At 43.4% G+C, this 25,146-nt stretch overlaps 1 protein-coding gene across 2 annotated transcripts in view; it reads right to left on the bottom strand.

Annotated features, from left to right (window-relative positions):
* Positions 1-507: 507 nt before the first annotated feature.
* CUL4A (cullin 4A) overlaps positions 508-25,146 on the bottom strand; it is a 55,007-nt gene continuing 30,368 nt past the window's right edge. For both annotated transcript variants that reach the window (XM_002824451.6, XM_054529294.2), the window contains 10 exons: positions 22,428-22,620; positions 21,086-21,190; positions 20,537-20,647; positions 20,359-20,444; positions 19,526-19,633; positions 12,577-12,690; positions 10,974-11,079; positions 10,647-10,819; positions 5,021-5,173; positions 508-2,076 (listed from right to left, as the gene is read on the bottom strand). In XM_002824451.6, coding sequence (XP_002824497.2) covers positions 1,981-2,076; positions 5,021-5,173; positions 10,647-10,819; positions 10,974-11,079; positions 12,577-12,690; positions 19,526-19,633; positions 20,359-20,444; positions 20,537-20,647; positions 21,086-21,190; positions 22,428-22,620 — 1,245 coding nt within the window. In that variant the 3' untranslated portion in view covers positions 508-1,980. The remainder of the gene's footprint in view (positions 2,077-5,020; positions 5,174-10,646; positions 10,820-10,973; positions 11,080-12,576; positions 12,691-19,525; positions 19,634-20,358; positions 20,445-20,536; positions 20,648-21,085; positions 21,191-22,427; positions 22,621-25,146) is intronic.

Genomic DNA, 25,146 nt, shown 5'->3' with positions numbered 1-25,146 from the left:
TTAGCTTGGCATGACGGCGGGTGCCTGTAATCCCAGCTACTTGGGAGACTGAGGTGGGAGAATTGCTTGAACCCAGGAGGCAGAGGGTGCAGTGAGCTGAGATTGCACCACTGCACTCCAGCTTGGGCAACGGAGCGAGACTCCACCTCAATTAAAAATAAATAAACTAAAATGGAAACAGGATCTCCCCATGGTGCCCAGGATGGTCTGGAACTCGGGCTCAAACGATCGTCCCACCTTGCCCTCCCACAGCTGGGACTACAGGCGTGAGCCACTGTGCCCGAATGAGACAAAGGCACAGCACAACGAATCGTCCAAGTAAAAAGACCCACTTGTCACTACCCGGCCCCACTGGTATTCTGTGGCAGAGGTGGGCAGGAAACAATAATCACTTGAGAGGAACAGCTGCTCCCTGCTCTGACTTCCGTCTAGTGCACTAGTAGTCAAAGCTGCTAAAGAGTTATGAACAATGTGTCATTTGCATATCACAAAGTTTTATTAATGTAATTTTAAGGCCAATTAAACTAATTTTATTCAAAGTAAGTCTACATTAAATTACAATATTAACAATCTCTAGACACAACGAACTTAAAATATAAGAAATAAAAATAGAAATCTGTTTGGTCTTTCTTAGACCACATATCATGGAACTCATAAATGAAAATTTTCAAAGATAGAAATGACAATTAAGGAGTGAGGATTTTAATGTGGAAACCCACGAGGTGTCATATTTCAAACCCACGTTTCAAAAAGAGACTCTTTTAATAATTTAGCACAAAATCAAATTATATAAACTTGGTATATTCCAGAAAATATTGCTTTAAACACTTATGCCATGATCAAAATTCCTTTGGTAGCTTTTAATCAAAATGAAACATGCTATTATGTAAAATATAAAGGATTTTTAAATGTTATCTCAAAAGTATCTTTGTCATAGTTACCCTTCTAACATCACTACTGAGCTTTCCTTTCACTGTTCAACCTCATGTATATATATATACACAACACAAAACCAGGTACCAACAAAATCCTTTTAATCTTTCCACAAAATAACCTCTGCTTCACAACATCAAGACTTTTAAGTCTCCATAAACTTTTTACAGTTTACAGCAGAGAACAAGGATCATCCCTGCGCATGACTGTAAAAACCAAACCAAACTTTATTATTGCAAAATCATACAAATACTGCAGTTGAAAAAAATCAAAGAGCAGTTACCCCAATGCAAAAAAACAGGGACTGCCAGACTCAATCTTAGAATGGAAACACAAACACACTAGCCCCAAACCCTAAAACAGAGATTCACAAGCAACTCAGCTGAAACGAACAGACGCAGCAGGGCGGACACCATGGCCTTGGCACCTTAGGGAGCTCACTTGGAAACCTGACTTACGAAAAATCAGCCATCAAAGTTTACAACTTTTGGAAATACATGAAACAGAGAAGGGCCAGTGGCTAGGATGCATCATCCATTCGCCAGCTTTGAACCCTGGCTCTTTCTAATGTTCACCCACGAAGGGCCCTTGTTTTCACTCTAAATGCTGATCATCTGAGCGAGCTGTCTTCAGGGATACCTAAGGAATCTTCAGAGCTAAAAAAATGCAGCATCTAGGGTCTTCTTCATTGTGCACTCATGATCACACACAAGAACAAACCAAACCTTCAGCTTTTTGACACAAGAACAAGACCTTTTAAAGGAACTTCTCTTTAGTAACATCTTCTTGTCCAATCTCAAAGTTATTTTGCACAGAGTAACAGAAACAATTTAAATGCCTAAAAGAACTAGAGGAAAAACTGGAGGGAAAAAGATACATCTGCAGGTTGAAGTCTTGAGCCTTGTGAAAGATGACCCAGGAGCCACCTCCCTTCCTTCGCCTTCCAATGTCCACAGCTGGATCAGAGTCCCAGAAATGGCACAGGTGTGCCTCCTGCTCTGAGGGTACATTCTAGTGTTTCATGAAGGGGAACCGTCTGCAGATGCGTCAGGCCACGTAGTGGTACTGATTCGGATTCTCTTTGTCTCTCTCCATATAGTCTCTGTCTATCAGAGATTCAATCCTCTTTTTCAAATCTCCAGGCTAAAAAAGAAAAATAAAACCCCCCTAATTAGAGTGGCATTAAATTTACAAACATTTACATACAAGGGGTATATGCATGAAGTATGTAACTATAATTATAGAAATATATATACAAATATTTATATGAAAATCATTTATAATTATACACATATTTATGAAATGAACAAAACTTTCTATTTTAAAGACAAAGTTAACGTTATCTCTTGATAAAAAAAGCGTCCATGTGAGTTCATGGTCAGAGCGTGGCTTCCTGAGGGAAATGTGAAACTTGTGAAATGTACATACATCATCTGCCATCAGTAAAAGCACATATAAGCGAGGCAGATCCGACATCTGCCATCAGTAAGGGCACACATAAGCGAGGCAGATCCGACATCTGCCATCAGTAGGGGCACACATAAGCGCGGCAGATCCGACATCTGCCATCAGTAAGGGCACATACAAGCGAGGCAGATCCGACATCTGCCATCAGTAAGGACACACATAAGCGAGGCAGATCCGACATCTGCCATCAGTAAGGGCACATAAGCGAGGCATATCCGACATCTGCCATCAGTAAGGGCACACATAAGCGAGGCAGATCCGACATCTGCCATCAGTAAGGGCACATAAGCGAGGCAGATCCGACATCTGCCATCAGTAAGGGCACACATAAGCGAAGCAGATCCAACATCGGCCATCAGTAAGGGCACATACAAGCGAGGCAGATCCGACATCTGCCATCAGTAAGGACACACATAAGCGAGGCAGATCCGACATCTGCCATCAGTAAGGGCACATAAGCGAGGCATATCCGACATCTGCCATCAGTAAGGGCACACATAAGCGAGGCAGATCCGACATCTGCCATCAGTAAGGGCACATAAGCGAGGCAGATCCGACATCTGCCATCAGTAAGGGCACACATAAGAGAAGCAGATCCAACATCGGCCATCAGTAAGGGCACATAAGCGAGGCGGACCCGATCACATGACACATTTTTATTTGAAAGGAAAATCTCATCATGTCTTACTGGGGCACTTTTATCCTTTGAAAGGATGCTTCTGCCTAAGTACTGTATTTTATTTTGTTTACTGATTTTTAGATGGGGTCTCATTTTGCCACCCAGGCTGGAGTGCAGTGGTGCGATCTCAGCTCACTGCAGCCTGCAATCTTCGTGCTTCAGCCCCCCCAGTAGCTGGGACCACAGGCTGCGCACCACCGTGCCTGGCTAATTTTTTTTTTTGTAGAGAAGGGGTCTCACTATGTTGCCCAGGCTGGTCTCAAATTCCTGGGCTCAATCAATCCGCCTGCTGGGATCACCGGCGTGAGGCAGTGCACCCGGCCTGTATCTTTATTCTTATGTATTTATATAGTTATTGCATGCCATGTCCATGTAAGTGAAACTACAATCCCAAGTGTTCCTGTGCTAAGAGTAAGTGACTGAGTAGACGAATCCACAGCCATAGCTCGTCTCTGCCCAGAGGGAACAGCCACTGCTGTATTAGGAAGCAAATCTGTGTGAGCAGTTATGTGCAAGGCTCTCCCTATACAAGAGAGACCCTCTATTTTCCAAACAAACTTAATCTTCTATTCAGTGATAAGCCACACATTTTACAAGATGTGGCTGAGGACGGGCGTGGTGGCTCACGCCTGTAATCCCAGCACTTTGGGAGGCTGAGGCAGGCGGATCACGAGGTCAGGAGTTTGAGACCAGCCTGACCACATGGTGAAACCCTGTCTCTACTAAAAATACAAAAATTAGCTGGGGGTGGTGGTGTGTGCCTGTAATCCCAGCTACTCAGGAGGCTGAGGCAGTAGAATGGCTTGAACCCGGGAGGCAGAGGTTATAGTGAGCCGTGATCGTGCCACTGCACTCCATCCTGGGGGACAGCAAGACTCCATCTCAAAAAAAAAAAAAAGGATGTGGCTGAAAACCCAACTACCCCTGAGAGCAGAGCGGGCGCCCAGGTCTGCCACACTCTACCCCTGAGAGCAGAGCGGGTGCCCTGGTCTGCCACACTCTACCCCTGAGAGCAGAGCGGGCGCCCTGGTCTGCCACACTCCACCCTTGCTCGCCTCTGCTTCGCGCTGGGCCTGGTTGTTTACAGTGGCAACAGGAGACGTGCTCCAGCTGGTGGGAGGAAGGGGCAGTGAACCTGATGGTGCTTTTGGAGCTGCACAGGGCCCTGAGGGTGGCACCTCACCTCTGCAGGGAAGGGGGCAAATGCGGGCTGATGGACAGTGGCACTTCCACCAGACTCTTAAGTGTTCGACCATTTAGTGCATCTCAACTTAATTCCCTTGATGGAATGGGAGGCTCAAACTGCACAACATGGAATCTGGGGACTTTCCCTCCAAAGCACGTGTGGCTGGTCCCATCCCTGAGAGGCCAGGTGTCATCAGAGTTCAGTATTTCCTGGGTTGATAAATACATGTAAAAAACGTTTCATAATACTTTCCCGGCTTATCCTGCATCCCACATGTGGCAGGACAGTAGATCTCAGTTCTGAAAACACAACGCGGGTTGACAGGCCTGGGCTGAATTTCATAAGCAACAGCAACAGTAGACTATTACCGTGGTGGGAAACGCAGTGTAGCCTGTAAACGCTGAATAAGTTATTGTTATCATTTCCTTAAAATCTTGTGATGTAACCTCGACTGCTACTACTATGAGAAAAGTGTTCAGCTTTCCATGTCCCATCTACCTCTTCCTTCCTGAAAATATGAACAAGCGCGCACCATCCCCGGGAAGGAGAGTTTTAGGGCTCTATCATTTCTGCAGTGGCGATGAACAACACCTGGAATAAAGAGCTTCACATTTGCCAGTTTTTCTACATTCAGTGTATACAGAAAGCACCATGAATAATGCAGGTCAAATGATATGACTGAACATAGAATTAAACACGCTTTGTCAATTGTTTAGCAAATACTACAAATTTAATTATGCTAATGTTACATTTACCTTTACTGGAAATTTCAGCTGATTATATAATTCAGAAACTAGAAGATTATGACCAAGAGTCTTTCTCATCTTCATTATTCTGACGATAGCAGCATCAATCTGATATTGTCTATCCTGAAACACTCTCTCAGTGGTGCTAACTTGTTCCTCAACCTATACAAAAAAGAAAAAAAAAGTTAAGTGTAAAGCTATATTTTCTTTATTTTTTGAGATGGAGTCTCACTCAGTCGCCCAGGCTAGAGTGCAATGGCGTGATCTCAGCTCACTGTAACCTCCGCCTCCCGGGATCAAGCGATTCTCTCGCCTCAGCCTCCCGAGTAGCTGGGATTACAGGCACCCGCTGTCATGCCCGGCTACTTTTCGTATTTTTGTACAGGCAGGGTTTCACTATGTTGGCCAGGCTGGTTTTGAACTCCTGACCTTAGATGATCCGCCCATCTTGGCCTCCCAAAGTGCTGGGATTACAGACGTGAGCCACCGCGCCTGGCCTATATTTCAATATTAATGACTTGATGTTACCGAATTTGATGGGAAATGTTCTTTTTTTTTTGGGACGGAGTCTCGCTTTCTCGCCCAGGCTGGAGTGCAGTGGCGCGATCTCGGCTCACTACAAGCTCTGCCCCCCGGGTTCACGCCATTCTCCTGTCTCAGCCTCCCAAGTAGCTGGGACTACAGGCGCCCCCCATGACGCCCGGCTCATTTTTGTATTTTTAGTAGAGACAGAGTTTCACCATGTTAGCCAGGCTGGTCTCGATCTCCTGACCTCGTGATCCGCCTGCCTCGGCCTCCCAAAGTGCTGGGATTACAGGCGTGAGCCACTGTGCCCGGCCGGAAATGTTCTTTTGATGCAAAGAAAGGTCAGACATTTGATGAATCCTACTCTATTATGCATGTTTATTTGTTGTAGTAAAATGTACCTTCCCAGAATAGCAAAACTCTAAAGCCAAAACTTAAAAAATATTTTTAAAAGTTATTTTCCTTATAAGAAAGCTGCAACAACTCTATGTATGATGTAGATTAAAACTAGCAGCACAGTAAACAAAACATAATGACCATCAGGATATGTTCCAGAAATGTAAGTGCTGATCAACATTAGGAAATCTGTGAATATAAGTGAGAGCATTGTAGCAGTTGAAAGGTTAGATTATATGACCATCTTGATAGATGTTGAAAAGGCATGATAAAATTGAAAATTGATTTTTTGATTTAAAACAAACATTAGCATACAAGGATGAAAAAAAAAGGAAAGAATCTGAACATGATAAAACATGGTTATCAGAAACAAACAGCAAATACTAGAGACAACTTAACCTTAGTCCAATAGGAACCTGATGGGGATCTGCAGTTGAAATGAGGGCTGGGGGAAGGTCTGCACATACATATGAGGCCAAGTATGCTTCAGGATGGGAGAGACTCCAAGCTTTCATCACATTTTCAACAGGATCCATGACCCCCCAAAAGTTAATATCCTCTGAACTAGAGATAAAATTAGGAAGCTCAGCTACATTGCTATTCCTTAAAAATATTACTTTAGAGGTTCTAACTATGCAATACAGGAACAGACTAAAGAGGTATATTGAAAAGGTGCAGACAAAACGATCATTATTTGTAGATGAGCTGGAAAATCCAAGAAAATCAATAGAAAAACTCTGAAAGCTAAAGAGTTTTGTAAAGTGGCTGGAAATAAAATAAATATACAAAGACAAATAGCATTAATACATACATTCTGATAAAAACCATCAGAAATGTAAAGAAAAAAGGTCCCCTTTATAAGATATCAGCATTTCATTAGCCTGTCTTGCTTAAAACTCTAGTGGTTTTCCAAATGCTTCACGGATCTGAGCCATCTTCAGAGGGTCCAGCTGTGGCTGCTGCCTGATCAGGCCTGTCTGGCTCAGCTTCCCCTTTTGGCAACGACGCTGCAGCCAGAGGCCTTCTTTCAGTTCCTGAGCAAAGCTAGTCACTTCTTCAGGAAAGCGTTGGCTGATGACAGTATTTAATTAGACTCTCCTGCACTTCTCTATCCTAACATTTTCCTCCACTCTTACAAGTTAGTAATGTGTGTGATCCTCTGCTACTTCTCTGCTGGAAAAGACTGAACACTCCTAGAAACAAGGACTTATTCTTTATTGTTAATGGATGAATTCTCAGTGCTTCACAGAGGACCTGGGCCACCACAGATGCTCAATAAGTATTTGTTGAATCAATGAAAATTTATGACTAGCAAGAAATATGCAAGACTTACAGAAGAAAACTAGAAAGCTCTGAGAAAAAGATTTGTATATATTTACATATATACACATATGTATGAATCACAAAATTTAATATGATAAAGATAAAAGCTCTGCAAATTAATGCAATATGGATTAAAAATGTCAATGTTCTTATCTGGGGGAGCAAAGGCGTGATACAATTATTGTGAAGTTCATTGGAAGAATAAAGTTATAGGAATAGCTACATTAATTAAAAGAACCTGGTGCCAGGCATGGTGGCTCACGGCTGTAATCCCAGCACTTTGGGGGGTCAAGGTAGGAGGACTGCTTGAAACCAGGAGTTCAAGACCAGCCTGGGTAACATGGCAAGGCCTCATCTCTACAAAAAATACAAAAAATTAGCTGGGCGTGGTGGCATATGCCTGAGGCTGAGGTGGGAGTATCACTCGAGCCCAAGAGGTTGAGGCTGCAGTGAGCTATGATCACACCACTGCACTCCAGCCTGGGCGACACTGTCTCAAAAAACAAAACAAAACAAAGCAAAAAAATGGCTGGCTATGAAATAGATACAGAATTTATAGAAGAGAATTGAGAAACTGACCTATATGAATTTGATACATAATAAGGTGATAATTCAAATAACTTGTCCAATGATGATATTTTAAATTTGGTTTTGGAAAGGATGGGGGCAGTTAGACTGTTTTGAGATACTAAAATAATTTCTGCAACATGAAAAGAAGATTTAAATGTAAAAACTTCTAGAAAAATAACATAGTATAAATGTTTTTTAAAACTCTGGTTAAGGGAATTTCTCTCTTAGGCCTATGATACGGTTTTGAATATGTGTCCCCTCCAAATCTCATGCTGAAATGTGGTCTCCAGTGTTGGAGATGGGGCCTGGTGGGAGGTAACTGAGTCGTGGGGGCAGGTCCCTCGTGAATGGCTTGGGCCCTCCCCTTGGTGATGAGATCTGGTCGTTTAAACATGTGGGGCACCTCCCTCCCTGTTCTTGCTCATGCTTTTGCCATGTGAGACACCTGCTCCCCTTGCACCTTCCACTATGACTGGAAACTTCCTGAGGCCTCGTCAGAAGCTGAGGTGATGCTAGCGCCATGCTTCCCGTACAGCCTGCAGAACTGTGAGCCAATTAAACTTCTCTTCTTTATAAATTACCCAGTTTCAGGTATTTACTTATAGCAATACAAGAATGGCCTAATACAGCATTACACGTTAAGTCAGAAACCATAAAAGAAAAGGGGACTATATTTAAGAACTTAAAAACTGTTATGTGAAAAAAAAACCAATAAAAACAACAAAATTACTCTGTCAAAAATGACAAAGCAGGCTGGGCATGGTGTGGTGGCTCACGCCTGTAATCTCAGCATTTTGGGAGGCCGAGATGGGTGACTCACCTGAGGTCAGGAGTTCAAGACCAGCCTGGCCAACATGGTGAAACCCCGTCTCTACTAAAAATACAAAACTTAGTTGAGTGTGGTGGCACACACCTGTAGTCCCAGCTACTCGAGAGGCTGAGACAGGAGAATAGCTTGAACCCGGAAGATGGAGGTTGCAGTGAGCGAGATTGTACCATTGCACTCCAGCCTGGACGACAGAGTGAAATGCAAAAAAATAAAGGGACAAAGCATTAATATCTTTAATATATAAAGAAAACTTACTAATCAGTAAGAGAAAAAACATTATAATAAATGCATATGACTTGAAAATGAAAAATACAAATGGCTAAGCATAAAAAGAGCAGCATCAACATTTATGAAGTGCTTACAGGTGTGTGGCAAGAGCTTTCTAAACGATTCATTTAATTCTCACAACTTAAGGTAGTAGTATGTCTATTTTAAATATGAGAAACTGAGCATTAGAAAGGTTATATAATTTGTATAAACTACTGAGTGGTAGAAAGATGCTGTAAGGAATCAGAAATCAAAATGAAAACTGCAACAAACTATCTTTGGGCTGCTCAGAACAGGGTGAGCAAAGGACAGGTGGAATTGGGGGCAGACACTGTGCTCTGGTGAAATCTGCCAGACTTCAACTTGGAAAAGAGCAGTCAAACTAAGAAAAGTACACATTATTTTACCCAGCAACTCCAGAGCAAGAATCACACTAAAGAAACAATCTAACAAGTGCACAGAAATGCCTATGCCAGGGTGTTGAACGTAATGTTATTTTCAGGAGGGGCAGTGGAGGAATGTTAGTGCCTGTGGCCGAGGGCACTGCCAGCCCTGGTGGGTCTACACAACTGGCACTGTTCTCCTGCAACAAGTCCTGGCCAGGAGAAGACTGCGATCAGCAACGAAAACTGGCTACAGGAGGGCCCTGACAGGTGCCATATGTACAGTGATCCCAGGTGTTTTTTCTTTTGTAGAGTTTGGGGTCTCACTGCATTGCTCAGGCTGGCCTCAAACTCCCGGGCTCAAGCGACCCTCCCGAGTAGCTGAGACTATGGGTGCATGTCACTGTGCCTGGCTTAGTGATCCCATTTAAAAAAAAGTTTACATATACTCACACCACAGAAAAAGGCTGTGACCACAAAAAAAAAGGGCAATAGTGGTTACCTTCGGGAGAAAGAACTGATAGACCTTCCCACTTTTGCCCACTATAAAAGGTGCACCCTCAAAGGAGTTAAAAACTTAAGTCCACATAAAAACCTGCATAGAAATGTTTACAGCAGCTTTAGTCATCATCACCAAAACTTGGAGGCAACCAGATGTCCTTCAGTAGCTGAAGGGATAAGTTGTGATGCATCCAGACAATGGAGAATCCTTCAGTGCAAAAAGCAGAGAGTTACCCAGCCATGAAAAGGCATGGTGAACCTTAAATGCATTCTAATAAATAAAGAAGCCAATCTGAAAAGGCCACACACTACGACTCCAACTGTATGGCACTCAGGAAAGGGCAAAACTATGGTAACAGTAACAGGGTCAGGGGTTGCCAGGGGCTCGGAGGGAGACAGGGATACAGTGACAGAACATAAGAGAATTTTTAGGGCAATGAAACTGTCCTGTATGATCCTATAATGGTGGATACATAACATTATACATTTATCCAGACCCACAGAATGTACAACACCAAGAGTGAACCATATCAGATTCTATTACCACACAAAGTGTGGATAATTTTCGAAACCCTATGACCATGGGAAGTTCTGGCTTAACACACAATTTTTTTGTGAATAGGAATAACATTAAGTGGCTTTTTTTCTGATTTTCTTTCCTACTGAGAATGTAAAGTTAATGAAAGCGACATGAAAATGAGTACTCTTATAAACATTACATAGTCAAATTGGATTATTTTAGAAATGTGCTTCAGGCCTCTAACAGCCAAAAACATTACTACAAAAACAAACGATTCCTTGCTAAACACCCTATAAGTAAAAAGAGAAAGTTTATACATACAGTTTCCTTCATCTGAATCTGATTGATCTTTATTCTAAACAACTTGTGCTTGAACTCTCCATTAAAAATGAACTTGTCTCCATCTTCCACTTCCTTTCCTTTGGGACTTTTAATCAGCACACGTGCTTTGCCACAGGCCAGCGACTGCAGCGTTCTGCGCAATTCACTATCCTCTGAATGGGAAGCAAATGCAGGCAAAGGCTGGCGTTAAACGAATGAGACTCAACAACAGTAAACGAATCATGCTACCAAGTCTGTGTCTTATCTTAAAACAAATACATGCTTTAAGAAAAACTCATGGAGCTATGCACTCTGCGGTTTTCATACCTATCCCCGTGGCCATTTTTATCTCCTCAAAGCTGAAGCCATCTCCCTCGTTGAACATGAGGAGCACCAGTGTCTGGAAGAGGGACACCTGGAATTCCTTCTTCCCCTGGAAGAGAAGGCCTCATCACACCTCTGAAGCTGTGCATGTACAATCTTTGAAAAATTAAAAACAGCTTCTTTTTGCTCTCAAATTTTTTTTTTTTTTTGAGAAGGAGTCTCGCTCTGTCACCCAGGCTGGAGCGCAGTGGTGCAATCTCAGCTCACTGCAAGCCCCACCTCCCGGATTCACGTCATTCTCCTGCCTCAGCCTCCCGAGTAGCTGGGACTACAGATGCCCGCCACGCCCGGCTAATTTTTTGTATTTTTAATAGAGACGGAGTTTCACTGTGTTAGCCAGGATGGTCGTGATCTCCTGACCTTGTGATCCACCCACCTTGGCCTCCCAAAGTGCTGGGATTACAGTCCAGCTTTCTTTTGTATGGGACTGACTGTAACGTAGGGGTGAATGCAATTTGGCCTTATATATCCCAGGATGATCTCCTTTTCTATTCAGGAGTTCCTGCTGCAGCAACTTGCCACATGCCTCCGGGTCAGACCCGTGAGAGGCACATGAGAGTTCGGGTGGCAGTTGGCGGCTCCCTCTGCGGACCCAGCCCTGACTCATCACAAGCCCATAACAAGCCCTTCCTGCACACCTGGAGAGAGCTGCAGTCGGTGGTGCTGGTACAGACCCTGTGGAGGTCAAGTTCAACTAAAGTCAGCAAGTAGGGCAAAAACTGGGGATAACAGAAATTAACTTTCCTAATACCTTAAGGAAGAGTATATATGGTTTTATGTATATGACTCTCTACAATAATATATATAAAGTAGGTATGTATAATTTATTTGATAATGTACAGATAAGTTTATTAATATAACAGCTATGCAAAATAGGAATTTTATAATGTTTTTGCTTAGTGTATATAATTGCCGTTTCATAAGCTCCTTTCATTGATCAGTGCATTGTATGCATTCTCCCCTCTTAAATAATTGCTCATAATAACAGCACTGCAACAACTATTCTCATTCATTAATCCGTGAAAATGTCTTATTAAGATGAGTTCCTAGAGTTGAAACTAAGGCAACAATTCGGCACTGTTGCCAAAGTTCACAATGCCAAACTGCCCTTCCAAAAGCTCACTACAGTTTATGCTTCTTCCAGTAGTGGGCAAGAGTCTGTTTTTTTTTAATTTTTTATTTTTTAGGCTTCATCAAATCTTAGTCAAAAAGTAGCATCTTACTGTATTTTACTTTGAAGCCCTCTGTTTAGCAGTGAAGTGTAATGTATTTTCACGGATATTAATTTTTTTCAATTTTGCTTTTATGAGTTGCTTCTTCACATTCTCTGCTGTTTTTTTCAATAGATAAATGGTTTTCTATGGATTGATTTCTTAAGAATTTTTATTGATTGGAATATTAACCCTTTAACTGTTATTAATTTTATTGACTTATAAAAGCTAGTGAATTAAAGTGAAACAATTTTTTGCTACCAAAGTCCAGTAACAATAAAAAAAATATTAACATATTTACAAACAATAAAAAATAAATGAAACAGACAACTTACTTCTTTAAACTCTGCTTTTAAAACAGCATGTCCCAAAGTAGTTTGCCATTGAAGTTTTCGACCACTGTGCTTTCCAAGATAAAATGCCTTAAATACTTCCTGAAGTTTAATCATCTGTCAAGCATAGGAGAACAACAAAATTATGCTATACACCATCCATCTCAATAGCCCCCCATTTAACGCAGAGTTTTACAATTTTTCACAGCTGAATTAAAAGCTCAGCTCTATATTCTGACACTTTCTGGATTCCATTATCTGTAAAAACGTCCTCAATCCTTGAACTCTGTGGCTTCCCAGTGTCAACGAGATAATGCCTGCACTGGTGTTTCATGGTACAGACCCGCTGTATTCCGTGGTCTCTGCACATACCAGGGCTTGCCGGGGCCAGTGGCACAGAGTGAAGACTGGAGCCGTCAAGAAAAAGGTGTCTGAGGCCAGATCCTGTGTCTCAGCCCGGCCATGCCCAGCCCTGGTCTCGGGGAGTGTTCCCTGCAATGAGCGGGGCTCCTGCTTCCTCATCTGTTAGGGGTGACACCACTACCCCTTGCGTTGCACTGTGCAGGGGCTGATGGCAAACACCTCCATCAGGGCCTGCACAGAAAGTGCAGCACGAGTTAGTTGTTTCTATGATTAGTTTCTGGGTGAATTTCTTTTCTTTTTTGGAACATAAGCTTGCTCTGTCAGCCAGGTTGTGGTGTGATCCTAGCTTACTGCAGGCTGGATCTCCCAGGTGCAAGTGATCCACCTGCCTCAGTGTCCTCAGCAGCTGGGACTATAGGTACATGACACCAAGCCCGTTGATTTTTTTTTTTTTTGTAGAGATGGGTCTTCTCATGCTGCCCAGGCTGGTCTTGAAATCCTGGGCCTAAGCGCTCCTCCTGCCTCGGCCTCCCAAAGCGCTGGAATTACACTGTGCCTGGCCTTGAGTGAATTTCTTACATTTTCCAAACTTTCTACTGATCCTTAAAAATTGTGGCTGCTGCATTTTCAAGTTCCCAGCGCTCAGTGCACCAGCCTTTCCCATTGCCCAGATCCTGCTCGTGTTTCCTGGATGCCTCTCAGGGGCAGGCTGTGCGTGACTCTCCCATGCGCGGTGCTTTCCCTGACTTCTGCATGCCCTTCCTGGTCCGTCATACCCTCCACTCTTCAGCTTGATCCCGTCTGGTGTCCACTGCACCTGGGCTCTCCAACGAGTCTGTGCTGCGCACGTGAGGGCTCATCAGTTTCGCCTCAGGAGACCATCTCTAGACAGCCCAGGGCGTAGCCTCCCCCTGCTCTCGCCCACTCCACAAATGCCAATGCTCCGGGACTCAGTATCCACCTGTACGTCTTGTATGGGTCCATTCTTTCACCGCTATAAAGAAATACCTGACACTGGGTAATTTATAAAGAAGGAAAGTTTAATTGGCTCACAGTTCTGCAGGTTGTACAAGTAGCTTGGCTGTGGAGGCCTCAGGAAACTTTTAATCATGGCAGAAGGCGAGGGGAAAAAAGCAGGCACGTCTTCACATGACCGGAGCAGGGAAGAGAGAGAAGGTGGTGGTGCTACATACTTTTAAATAACCAGATCTCATGAGAACTCACTCACTACCATGAGCACAGCAAGGGGGAAATCTGCCCCCATGATCCGGTTGCTTCCCACCAGGGCCCTCCCCAAGCAGTGGTGATTACAATTCAATATTAGATTTGGGCAGGAACACAAATCCAAACCAATCACTCCTCTCCCACACGCTCACCATTCCCTGTGTCTCTGGATGGCTTCCAGAGATCTTGGGACAAAGAAAGCGTGAAATTCTAACCTCTGATCTCACAGACCTGGCCTGTGCCCCTCCCAACCCCGAGGCCTGGTTCAGTCGCTCATTCCACTGTCTTTCCCTCAGACTCTCACACACGTGGTTTCTTCTGCTGGACCCCATATCCCATCTCCCTCATGAAACCTACTCATTTCCAGAACCACCTCCTCAGAGAGGGCTTCTCTGACACCCTCTTAGCTCTACCAGCATCTATAGCACAGTGTGAATGTGGACTCTGGACAGGGGCTCACAGGGCAGGGCCTCTGGCTCTCTGACTCCCCATTGCAGCACTGCACATGGCACTAGCAGGTGCTGCATAAATGCCTGCTGCTCTCTAGACTTGACGTGCCTTTTAGTTTCTCTGTGTTTCTGTCTAAGCTGTGCCCTGTCAGAAATTCCTGCCAACCTCACACCTGCTTGGCAATCTCCTCTTCATGCTTCAAAACTCAGCCCAAGAGTCACCTTTCTATGAAATCACATGTATAAATCACCTGCTGCACCTATTCCCCATCTTCAATGACACCAAATCCCAGGCGCGATATCATCGATCTCATTTCATTTGTAGGTATTTCTGTATCTCTAAAGGACAGGAACTCTTTTAGGAAATATACCTACTATGCCATTACCATACCTAAATAAAAGTCAATAATGTGATAAGCCTCTTTTTTCTTTTTCTTTTTGCCTTGAGAAGTACCATGGTTTGTGATAAACCTCTTAGTGCATATCTTTCCTAAAAACCATCTCCTTGGGATTCATTCCTAGGACTGGATTGGTATTAATGAGGATAATTATCATCATAATGCTATCGTTTGGGTACTATGTGCTAGCTACCAGTCCAGGCCCAAAATGGGTCAAAGACTGAAACATATGAGCTGAAACTATAAAACTTTTGGGAGAATACATAGTGCTATTTTATTTTCTTTTTTTGAGACACGGTCTCGGGTCTCACTCTGTTGCCCAGGATAGAGTGCAGTGGCTCGATCACAGCTCACTGCAGCCTTAACCTCCCAGACTCAAGCAACCCTGCCACCTCAACCTCCTGAGTGGCTGGGTCTGTACGTGGGCACCACCATACGCGGCTAATCTGTCTATTTTTTGTAGAGACGGGGCTTTACCATGTCGTCTAGGCTGCTCCTAACTCCTGGGCTCAAGTGATCTTTGGCTTCCCGAAGTGCTGGGATTACAGGTGTGAGGCACTGCACCTGGCCTCGTCCATTTTTTGTGATCTTGATTTGGCAATGGTTTCTCAGATATGACACCAAAAGTTACAAAAGAGAAAATAAATGTGATTTTACCATAATTAAAAACTTTTGTAGAAAGCACACTATCAAGAAAGTAAAAAGATAGCCCACAGAATGGGAGAAAATACTTGCAAATCACAGATCTGATAAGGATCTAGCATTTGGAATATAAAGAGCTCTTACAGCTTAATAACAAAAGATAAACAGCCCGGTTAAAAACTGGGCAAAGCGCATGAACAGACATTTCTCCAAAGAAGATACGCAAATGGTCAATCAGGACATGAAAAGATGCTCAACATCAACAGTCATCAGGGAAATGCAAATCACCGCAAGATGAGAGACCAGCTCATATGGACAGGGATGGCTACAATGAAAGAGGCAGATCACAGGTGTAGGTGAGACGGTGGGAAGCTCTCGTGATTGCTAACTGGAATAAAAGCTGCTGCAGCCACTGTGGGAAACAGTCCGGCAATTCCTCAGTAACTTAAACTTCAAGTTACTGCATGACTCAGCAGTTCCACTCCCAGGTATATACCCCAAAAGAAGTGACCGCAGGTGTTCAAACTAAAACTTGTACACCCATGTTCATAGCAGCATTATTCACAGCGGCCAAAAGGTGGAAATAACCCAAATGCCCAATATTTGGTGAATGGAGACACCATCGATACAAATGGAGACCTATCGATACAATGCGGTGTTATTCAGCCAGAAAAGGAATAAAGCGCTGACGTATGGTACAGCATGGATGGACTTTGAAAACAGCATGCTAAGTGAAAGAAGCCAGACACAAAAGTTCCCACAATGTATGATTCCCTTTCTGTGAACTATCTAATGTAGACAAATCCACAGAGACAGGAAGCAGATAGTGGTTGCCGGGGTCTGGAGGAGAGCAGGCTGGGGAGGAGCTGCTAATGGAATGATGGAAAAATTCTGGAATCGACAGGGGTGACAGCTCTGTAACACTAAATGTACCACTGGCCTTCTGTGTCCATGGGTTCCACAGCCATGGATTCAACCAATCTCAGCTCAAAAATATTCGAAATAAAAAAAAGGATGGTTGTCTGTACTGAACAGGCACAAACTTTTTTTGTCAGTAATCCCCTAAAAGGCCAGGAAGAATCTGAACAGACAGGTCTGTTATTGTACTGTTAACAATACAGTGTAACAACTATTTACACAGCATTTGTTAGGTATTATAAATCATCTAGAGATTATTTACAGTATATGGGAGGGTTATATAAGTATATGCATAGGTTATATAAAATCTCACACTTATATAAAATAAGGGACTTGAGTCTGTGAATTTTAGTATCTGTGGGAGTCCTGGAACCAACAGCCCGTGGATACTGAGGAACAACTGCACTTGATGTTACTGAACCACACACTTTAAAAAGGTAACTTGAATGTTAAAGTATATTTTATCACAATAAAAAAATACAGTATGGTAAGCTTCAAACAACTTTCGCTAGAAAACAAAAAAGTACTAAAAAAATGATGTAGGCATATCAAAGAGCAAAGGAACCAGCGTTAAGGGTGGCCCACGGACCACATATGGGACAATTTAAGCATCAAAATAGTACATAAATTAAGAATCTGTGAGTTCATAATGATATAAAGAGAGAGAAATAAATAAGTAAATAAAGGGGGTGGAAAGAAGGGCTCTTCCTTAGAATGCCAACTTCTAAATACAGAGAAACGATAGAGCTGGAAAAAAATCCCCATTCACCAGGTAAAAATCAATTCAGCCAGGAATCGCCACACAGGTGACAGCTGGATGAAGATTAACATGTTTACGTAGTCTTGAAATGTCTCCTCACAGATTACTTAGTGATTACAAAAGGAAAAACACTAACGATACGGTGGAGAAACCAGCCAGCACCTTAACAGGAGGATGCTATCGAATGTCACCAAGATACTGGGGCACGTGATAATGTGCACCTCCTGCCAGGATCCTGATGGGGACACGGGGCATCTGGCTGGACCTGCCCAACCTGAACCTACTCACAAGGAGCATCGAAGGCCGCCTGGGTCCTGGGCTCAGCTGGGTACCGGAAAAACACCACAAAGGACATATCTGAGACAACCAACAGAAATGGGGTGAAAGTATTACATCAGGGTGAATGCCCTCATTTGACAGGTGCTGAAGTTCTTGGGAAATAGCCACTAGAATATTAAGGGGAAAGGGAACGATGCAGGAGCACAAACATCTGTGGAGAGAGGAAGGGACAGCACCACGTGGCCAGCGTGGAAAGTAGGCTGCCTGGCTTTCTTTGAGCATCCCGCACATGTTCTCTAAGTCTGGCTAGGACGCCTCAGAAGCAAGATCTCTCACTCACCTTCTCCCACCCCACCTTCTCCCCCAAAGTTCTCCTGGAATGAGAACTCCTCTTCCCCAAGGCAGGCCAGAGAAAACTCAAACCCCTCTTGCCCAAAGCCAGCCATAAAGCCTGGAGATACTACTCTATGCTTCCCCTGCCCTTTTGTGTAGGATCTGGATATTAAGAAGTTCTCTGACCTACCTTGCTGATAGTTAAGTCATAAGACTCTTGTTCCAGAGGTGTCCTGCCCTACACCTGGGAGGAAAGAACATTGCCCAGTGAGGCCAAGAAGAATCTGAACAGACAGGCCTTACTGGTTTCCCCGCTACTCTACTACTGTTAGATGGTACCCTTCTGTCCAGTCACATTGCTAAGAGTTTGGGGGTCTGTCCCCTCTAAATCTCACAGTGAACTGTGATCTGCAGTGCTGGAGGTGGGGCCTGGTGGGAGGTGTTTGGGTCATGGGGGTGGATCCCTCATGAATGGCCTGGTACCCTCCCTGCGGCAATGAGTTACCACGAGATCTGATTGTTAAGGAGTCTGGGACCTTCCCCCACCACCTGTTGCGCCCTCTCTCTCACCTACTCCCCCTCTGCCTTCAACCTTGAGTAAAAGCTTCCTGGGACCTCATCAGAAGTTGCACAGACACACGTGCTATGCTTGTACAGCCTGCAGAACCATGAGCCAATGAAAACTCTTCTCTTTACAAATTACCCAGCCTCAGGTACTCCTTTACAGCAATGCAAAACAGACTAACACACCTATTTCTACGTGGCTGCCCTTTCTTTATCAAACCTAAGCATAACAACGGACAGTCTTCCCTGGGTCTTTGGTCTTCCTTTCTGAAGCCTGATGTGTTAAATAAAACTTTGATTAAATAAATTTGTTATGGTTTTCTCCTCCTTAATTTGTCTTTTGTTAAAGGAGCATTGGCCATGACCCTCATGATGGATAAGAAAAGGAATCACACTGTCCTACCACTGTAGCTGTGAGTCTTTCTTCCCTTCTCAGCTGAGGAAATCATCATTCATCTTTACTTGAGATCAGGCTTAAGGGATGCCTTTTCCAGGAAGTCTTCCATGATTCCAGGCTGGTCTCAGCCCTTTCCCTTTGCCTGGTATTAAATGAATGGTGCATGTATTGTATCTCCTGCTGATTTTAACTTCATTGAGCACAGAATTCTACCTCCGGGGTGCAAACCCTCCACTAAAGGGTTTAGTGTAGCTAAAGTAGTGGCTGACAAAGAAGGCCCTAAATAATGCCATTCCCAAGACTTCAGCACTGTCTACAATGGAAAGAAAGAACAACCAGACAAGAACCGCAGCTTAATAAGCCATAACTTCCAGAACAACTGCCTGTGCTCATGGGCCCCCTGCAGGTCAGCAGGTGGACACAGGCTGCACTGGGAGGAGCCACAGAGGGTGACAAAAGTGGTCACTTTCTAAAGCGGATTTCCAAAGACCATAAGAGCACTTGGATTTTGGACTGAGTGGGCTATTTTTAAAAACTCCCCATTAAACAATTCTTGAAGGCAACATATCTGTGCCTGGTAAAGGCATGACAGCGGGAGTGGACAGCATGCTTTCTGCACACTTACTTCTGGGGTTAAGTGCACTTCCATGGGCGTGTACGTTGGCCAGTAGCCCATTGTGAGTATGTTCACTGTGAGGTCTATAGGGCCTGAGTCACTCTGATTCTGCATATGCTAAAAACAGAGAAATCCAAGATAATCATTTTGAGAAAGTAATAAAACATAATTAACCTAAAACAAAATAAACCGTGTAATTTTCAATATAGTTTCATCTGTGTTAGAATTTATCTCAGTCCCCAGAATGTATTCCATGAAACCCAATGCCTCACTGGTACTGCCTTTTTCCCTTCTTCAGGTGTCACCACCAGACTCACTGAAATCAAATTCTTGCCACACATGTTTAGATCTTCTTTTTCTTCTTTTAAAATTTACTTGTGAAACATTAATAGTGTAATTTTTTTCTTACATAGAGTGAGATTCATTCTTTCTATCTCATCTATTGCATCTACCTACCTTATCTATTTATCTATCTATGACAAGGTACTGCTATCTCTGTCTATGTATGTATCTGTCTATCCACCCATCCACGACAAGGTCTCACTCTGTTGCCCAGGCTGGAGCGCAGTGGTGCAGTCACGGCTCACTGCAGCCTCAAACTCCTGGGCTCAAGTGATCTTCTCACTTCAGCCCCACCCCAGTAGCTAGGACTACCTGTTCATTTAAAAAATTTTTCTTTTGTAGAGACAGGGTCTTGCTATGTTGATCAGGGTAGTTTTGAACTTCTGGCCTCAAGATCGCCTCTTGCCTCTGCCTCCCAAAGTGCTGGGATTACAGGCATGAGCCACCACACTATCAGATACTTTTTAAAAAGCCGCTTTACCTGAAGAAACACAACTCACCTGCTTGAAATGAACCATGATGTCCTTCGAAAGCTCCATGTCCTTGAACATGCCTTCCAGCTTGCTGGTGAAGGCTGCACCGCACTCTGGACACAGCAAAGGAGGGAGTGAGATTAGGGCAACACACAGGGCAGTGACCCTCAGTTACAGGGGAGGAGCCCAGGCCCCACATGCTTACCGTGCTTGAGCTTTGACAACATAGACTTTTCAGCATCGACTGAGGCACTTTTCCCAACAAGGAGTCTTTTTGCCAAATCTTTTTTATAAAATGCTTCAAAGACATCTTTACCTATTTATAACCAGATGAGAATAATCAAGACATCAGAGAGTTGATAAGCAAATGTTAAACCTCAAACTTCAACTGCTGAAAACCCTTAAAAGTGTTTTTTTTTGTTTGTTTGTTTTTGAGACGGAGTCTTGCTCTGTTGCCCAGGCGGGAGTGCAGTGGCGTGATCTCGGCTCACTACAAGCTCTGCCTCCCGGGTTCACGCCATTTTCCTGCCTCAGCCTCCCGAGTAGACTACAGGTGCCCGCCACCACGCCTGGCTAATTTTTTGTATTTTTAGTAGAGACGGGGTTTCACCGTGTTAGCCAGCATGAAAAGTGTTCATTCCAATACAAACTGGCTCTATTGATACTGACATTCTCATGTTAAACCTCCTCTGAGAAAGCAGGGCCTGTTTACACCTCTTGATTATGCAGCATTTTCTGAGTGCCCAAGTCTCACCGTGGATGAACCTGAACAGGATCATGATCTTGTCCAACGTCCGCTCCAGCTCCTCATCTGTGGCTTCTTTGTTGCCTGCTCTTAACTTTGAATCCACGTGCTTTGCTGTGAGCATAAACATATAGTAAATACTCTAAACTAGAAAAAGAGAGCATCTTCAATTTCTATAAGCAACATTGTACAGGAACATTCTGGAACCTTCCCAAAATGACTATATGACAAAAAAACAAATATCTGATTTTCTAAGATAAATACTTCTCAAGTCATGTGAGAGTAAATACTTCCCAAAATTTTAATGAAGCCAGGACTGAATGTTTAAAGCAGGTTTAAGTATCTTTCTTATCTCTAAATGCAATCTCTGAATTTCAAAATAAAATGGGTTCAGCAAATACATGCTCAGGTTTCAGGACATGACTGCCCCGGACGCTGGAGTGCCTATTTCTAGGATCTGGTGTCATGAACGCAGAGGAGACATTCTCAAAGAGAAAGACTTTCTCAGGGCATCCAAGGTGGCAACGCAGGGTGAAAGCATTTCTACTCGGGCTTCCTGTTTCTGAGGCTGCACAAGCCATCGTCAGGTGGCTCGGGAGGGAGGATCAAAGTCCCCATGTGATGGGAGAACCCAAGACTTCCAGAAGCCCAAACTCCCAAGAGCTCAACATCCCTTTGCTTTAGAGAAACCACAAATGATACAGAGGAACAAAAGCCAAAGTAAACTGCCTTGTGAATTCCTTCTGTTGCTGTTTTTGTTAGTTTTTTTCTTTTCAACATTTTGTAATGGAATATTCTGAACACACACAAAAGTAGACAATTGCACAATGAGCTCCATGTTCCATCTTACATCTTCGGCAGTAATCAATAGTCAATCTAGTATCATCGTATTACAGTTCTCTTTGCCCCTTTCTCCTTCAAATTAAAAAAAAAATTACTGACTAGAGAAACCCTATGAATTCTGAAATATATTTTGATATTATTGTGAACAAACTGTACAGCTTAAAAATAGTATTATCATTTGAGATCTCATCTGGTTTTATCCTATTTTAATATGGATTAGAGAATACAAAGATGGTGATCACCCCTCCCTTCTTTGGCGAAGTCAAGCGTCATTTCTTTTCTAAATTCTTACTTCATCTTCCCTTATGGAAGTGCCCTCCTCCACCCATGCATGCAGGTGTGTCGGTTTTAAATGTGTGTCCTAATAAGACTTGATAAAAATGCTTTCCACACACCCTTTGAGCAGCTTGAACATTTTGGTTGATTTTGCCTTATTTTCCCACATTGAAAAATTGTCTAGAAATGGGTGAGACTGTCTCAAAAACAAACAAAACCAAATATTTTTTACCGATGAGTTCTGCAGGCTTGTTTGGTCTCTTGTTGATGAACGTCTCAAAGGACTCCTTCATCAGGTTGACGAAGCGCTCGTTCTTCTGGAAGCAGACCTCGATCACGTGGTCCACCTTGTCCTTGAAGTCCAGCAGGTCTTGGACCATGTCTTTGTCTTTCTCAGGATTGATGACGATTGCTGTTCCAAAAGTCTACAAAAGCAAATCAATACCAACTCAGCAATACGTTTACAATACCAAATCGTACTTTCTCCTGCTATCATATAATCAGGATAGTTTAACAGAAATTACTCTTAGTAGTAAATACTCAATAACTCTAAAAGTTTCACAAATTGAATTCACATTTCAAAAATTAAGTGAATACACTTTTTTTGGAGGCAGGCCCTCACTCTGCGGCCGAGGCTGGAGTTTGGTGGTGTAATCACGGTTCACTGCAGCCTTGACCTCCCAAGCTCAAGCGATCCTCCCACCTCAGCCTCCTGAGTAGCTGGTGCACAGGCTCAGACCACTACATCTGGCCAATCTTTTTAAAGTTTTGTAGAGACAGGGTCATGTTGCCCAGGCTGGTCTCGAACTCCTGGCCTCAAGCAATCCTCCCGCTGTGATTTCCCAAAGTGCTGGGTTTACAGGCATGAGCCCCTGTGCTTGGTGTGAATATACAATTAAATACACAATTAATGCGTTGGTCTTACGATTCTGTTTCTGAGAGAACTTACCAACGACTGGAAAATGTCCATTGCTTTTTAAAGAATGTTTATGTGTAAGTTCCTCCAAGACAAGTTAATTCCTACTAATTCAATGTACCTCTTGGGGCTTCTTAGCTGTTTTCCTTCTCTATCACTTCTAACCATGAAATACCTCTTGGGGCTTCTTAGCTGTTTTCCTTCTCTATCACTTCTAACCATGAAATACCTCTTGGGGCTTCTTAGCTGTTTTCCTTCTCTATCACTTCTAACCACGAAAAGTTCACTGTTTTAGTTTCTATTTTTTTTTTTGTTTAGAGATGGAGTCTCGCTTTGTCACCAGGCTGGAGTGCAGTGGCGCAACCTCGGCTCACTGCAACCTCCGCCTCCCAAGTAGCTGGGACTACAGGGGCACACCACCACGCCCAGCTAGAGACGGGGTTTCACCATGTTGGCCAGGATGGTCTCGATCTCTTGACTTCATGATCCCCCTGCCTTAGCCTCCCAAAGTGGTGGGATTACAAGCGTGAGCCACTGTACCTAGCCTAGTTTGTATTTTTAATTTAAAAATGTTATATTAAACATTCCTAAAAGTCTGTGTAGGGCACTAATAAACAGTTAACATTTGATGATATAAACTATATATGCCGAAGAGGAACTGAATACAATGACTGGATTTAAAAAATTTGTCTCAATAGAATGCACATGTGCACTCACACATCACACACACACGCGAGGTAGCTGGTTGGTGGAAAGATGCCAACAGAAGGCTGGGCACAGTGGCTCACGCGTGTAATCCCAGCACTTCGGAAGGCTGAGGCGGGTGGATCACAAGGTCTGGAGTTCCAAGACCAGCTTGGACAATATGGTGAAACCCCATCTCTACTAAAAATACAAAAATTAGCCGGGTGTGGTGGCAGGAGCCTGTAATCCCAGCTACTCAAGAGGCTGAGGCAGGGAACTGCTTGAACTCGGGAGGCAGAGGTTGCAGTGAGCTGAGATCACGCCACCACACTCCAGCCTGGATGACAGAGTGAGATTGCGTCTCAAAAAAAAAAAAAAAAAAAAGATGCCAACAGAAAGGGCACAGAGTCTCCCAGAGAGGGGCAGTGTGTGGCCAGCAGGTGTGGGAGGGACTTACCTCTTACTCTACACCCTTTGGTGCTAACTGCATTTTAAAATAATGCACATATACTACAAGGCCCAGCTTTATTTTGATAACGGCATGTGGAGTTGAATATAAACTACTATTTTGTTACAGCATAACTGCTTATTGCTGACACTCAGGGGTGATGGTCACTGACTGATTTTTATTACCCAGATTGGAAACTGCAAAGGTGAACTTTTCCTAGTTTTAGCACATATTCCCATCCCCTGAAGACTGTCTCACTGGCAAAAAACCTAAATCTTCAGTAGCTTTATGGCCAATTTAGTGTGACTCAGTTATAACTTCCAATTCTATCCCTGTACGAGACCTTGTGGGGAGGGGTGCTGTGAGCGCCGGTTTTCTACAGCTGGACTGATGCATGACTTCAGGTCTGATTATTCCATAAAGCAGCATGTAAGCTTTCATTTATCTTTTTTACTTAACAGAAATCTTTACTGAGATAATGAAAGATTTGCACAACAGTAAAAATAGCAAAGCAATCCCAGTGTGTGTTTCCACAGTTTCCTCCAATGGCAACGGTTTGCAAAACTACACAACAGTATCTCAACTGGGATACTGACACTGACAACACACCAGTCTTTTTCAGATGGCCCAGTTTACTCGTAACTCATCTGGGTGTGCACATGTAGACCTCGGCCAAAACCCCGACTGTTCCCGCAGAAGGCTACCTCCTGGGGCCTTTTATAACCACACACCCCGCCCCATCCCTACACCCTGGTAACTTTTCATCTATCCTCCATTTCTAAATTTTGTCATTTCCAACATGTTATGCAATAACATGTTAAGTATCTGTGATTGGCTTTTTTTTTTTTCCTCTCAGCGTAATTCTTTGGAAATTTTGTTTATCTTTTCATTATGGGATCTAAG

This window comes from Pongo abelii, chromosome 14 (assembly GCF_028885655.2).
Source record: "Pongo abelii isolate AG06213 chromosome 14, NHGRI_mPonAbe1-v2.0_pri, whole genome shotgun sequence".
NCBI lineage: Eukaryota > Metazoa > Chordata > Mammalia > Primates > Hominidae > Pongo > Pongo abelii.
Note: the sequence above shows the minus strand (reverse complement) of the source record. Positions and strands in the feature narration are given on the sequence as shown.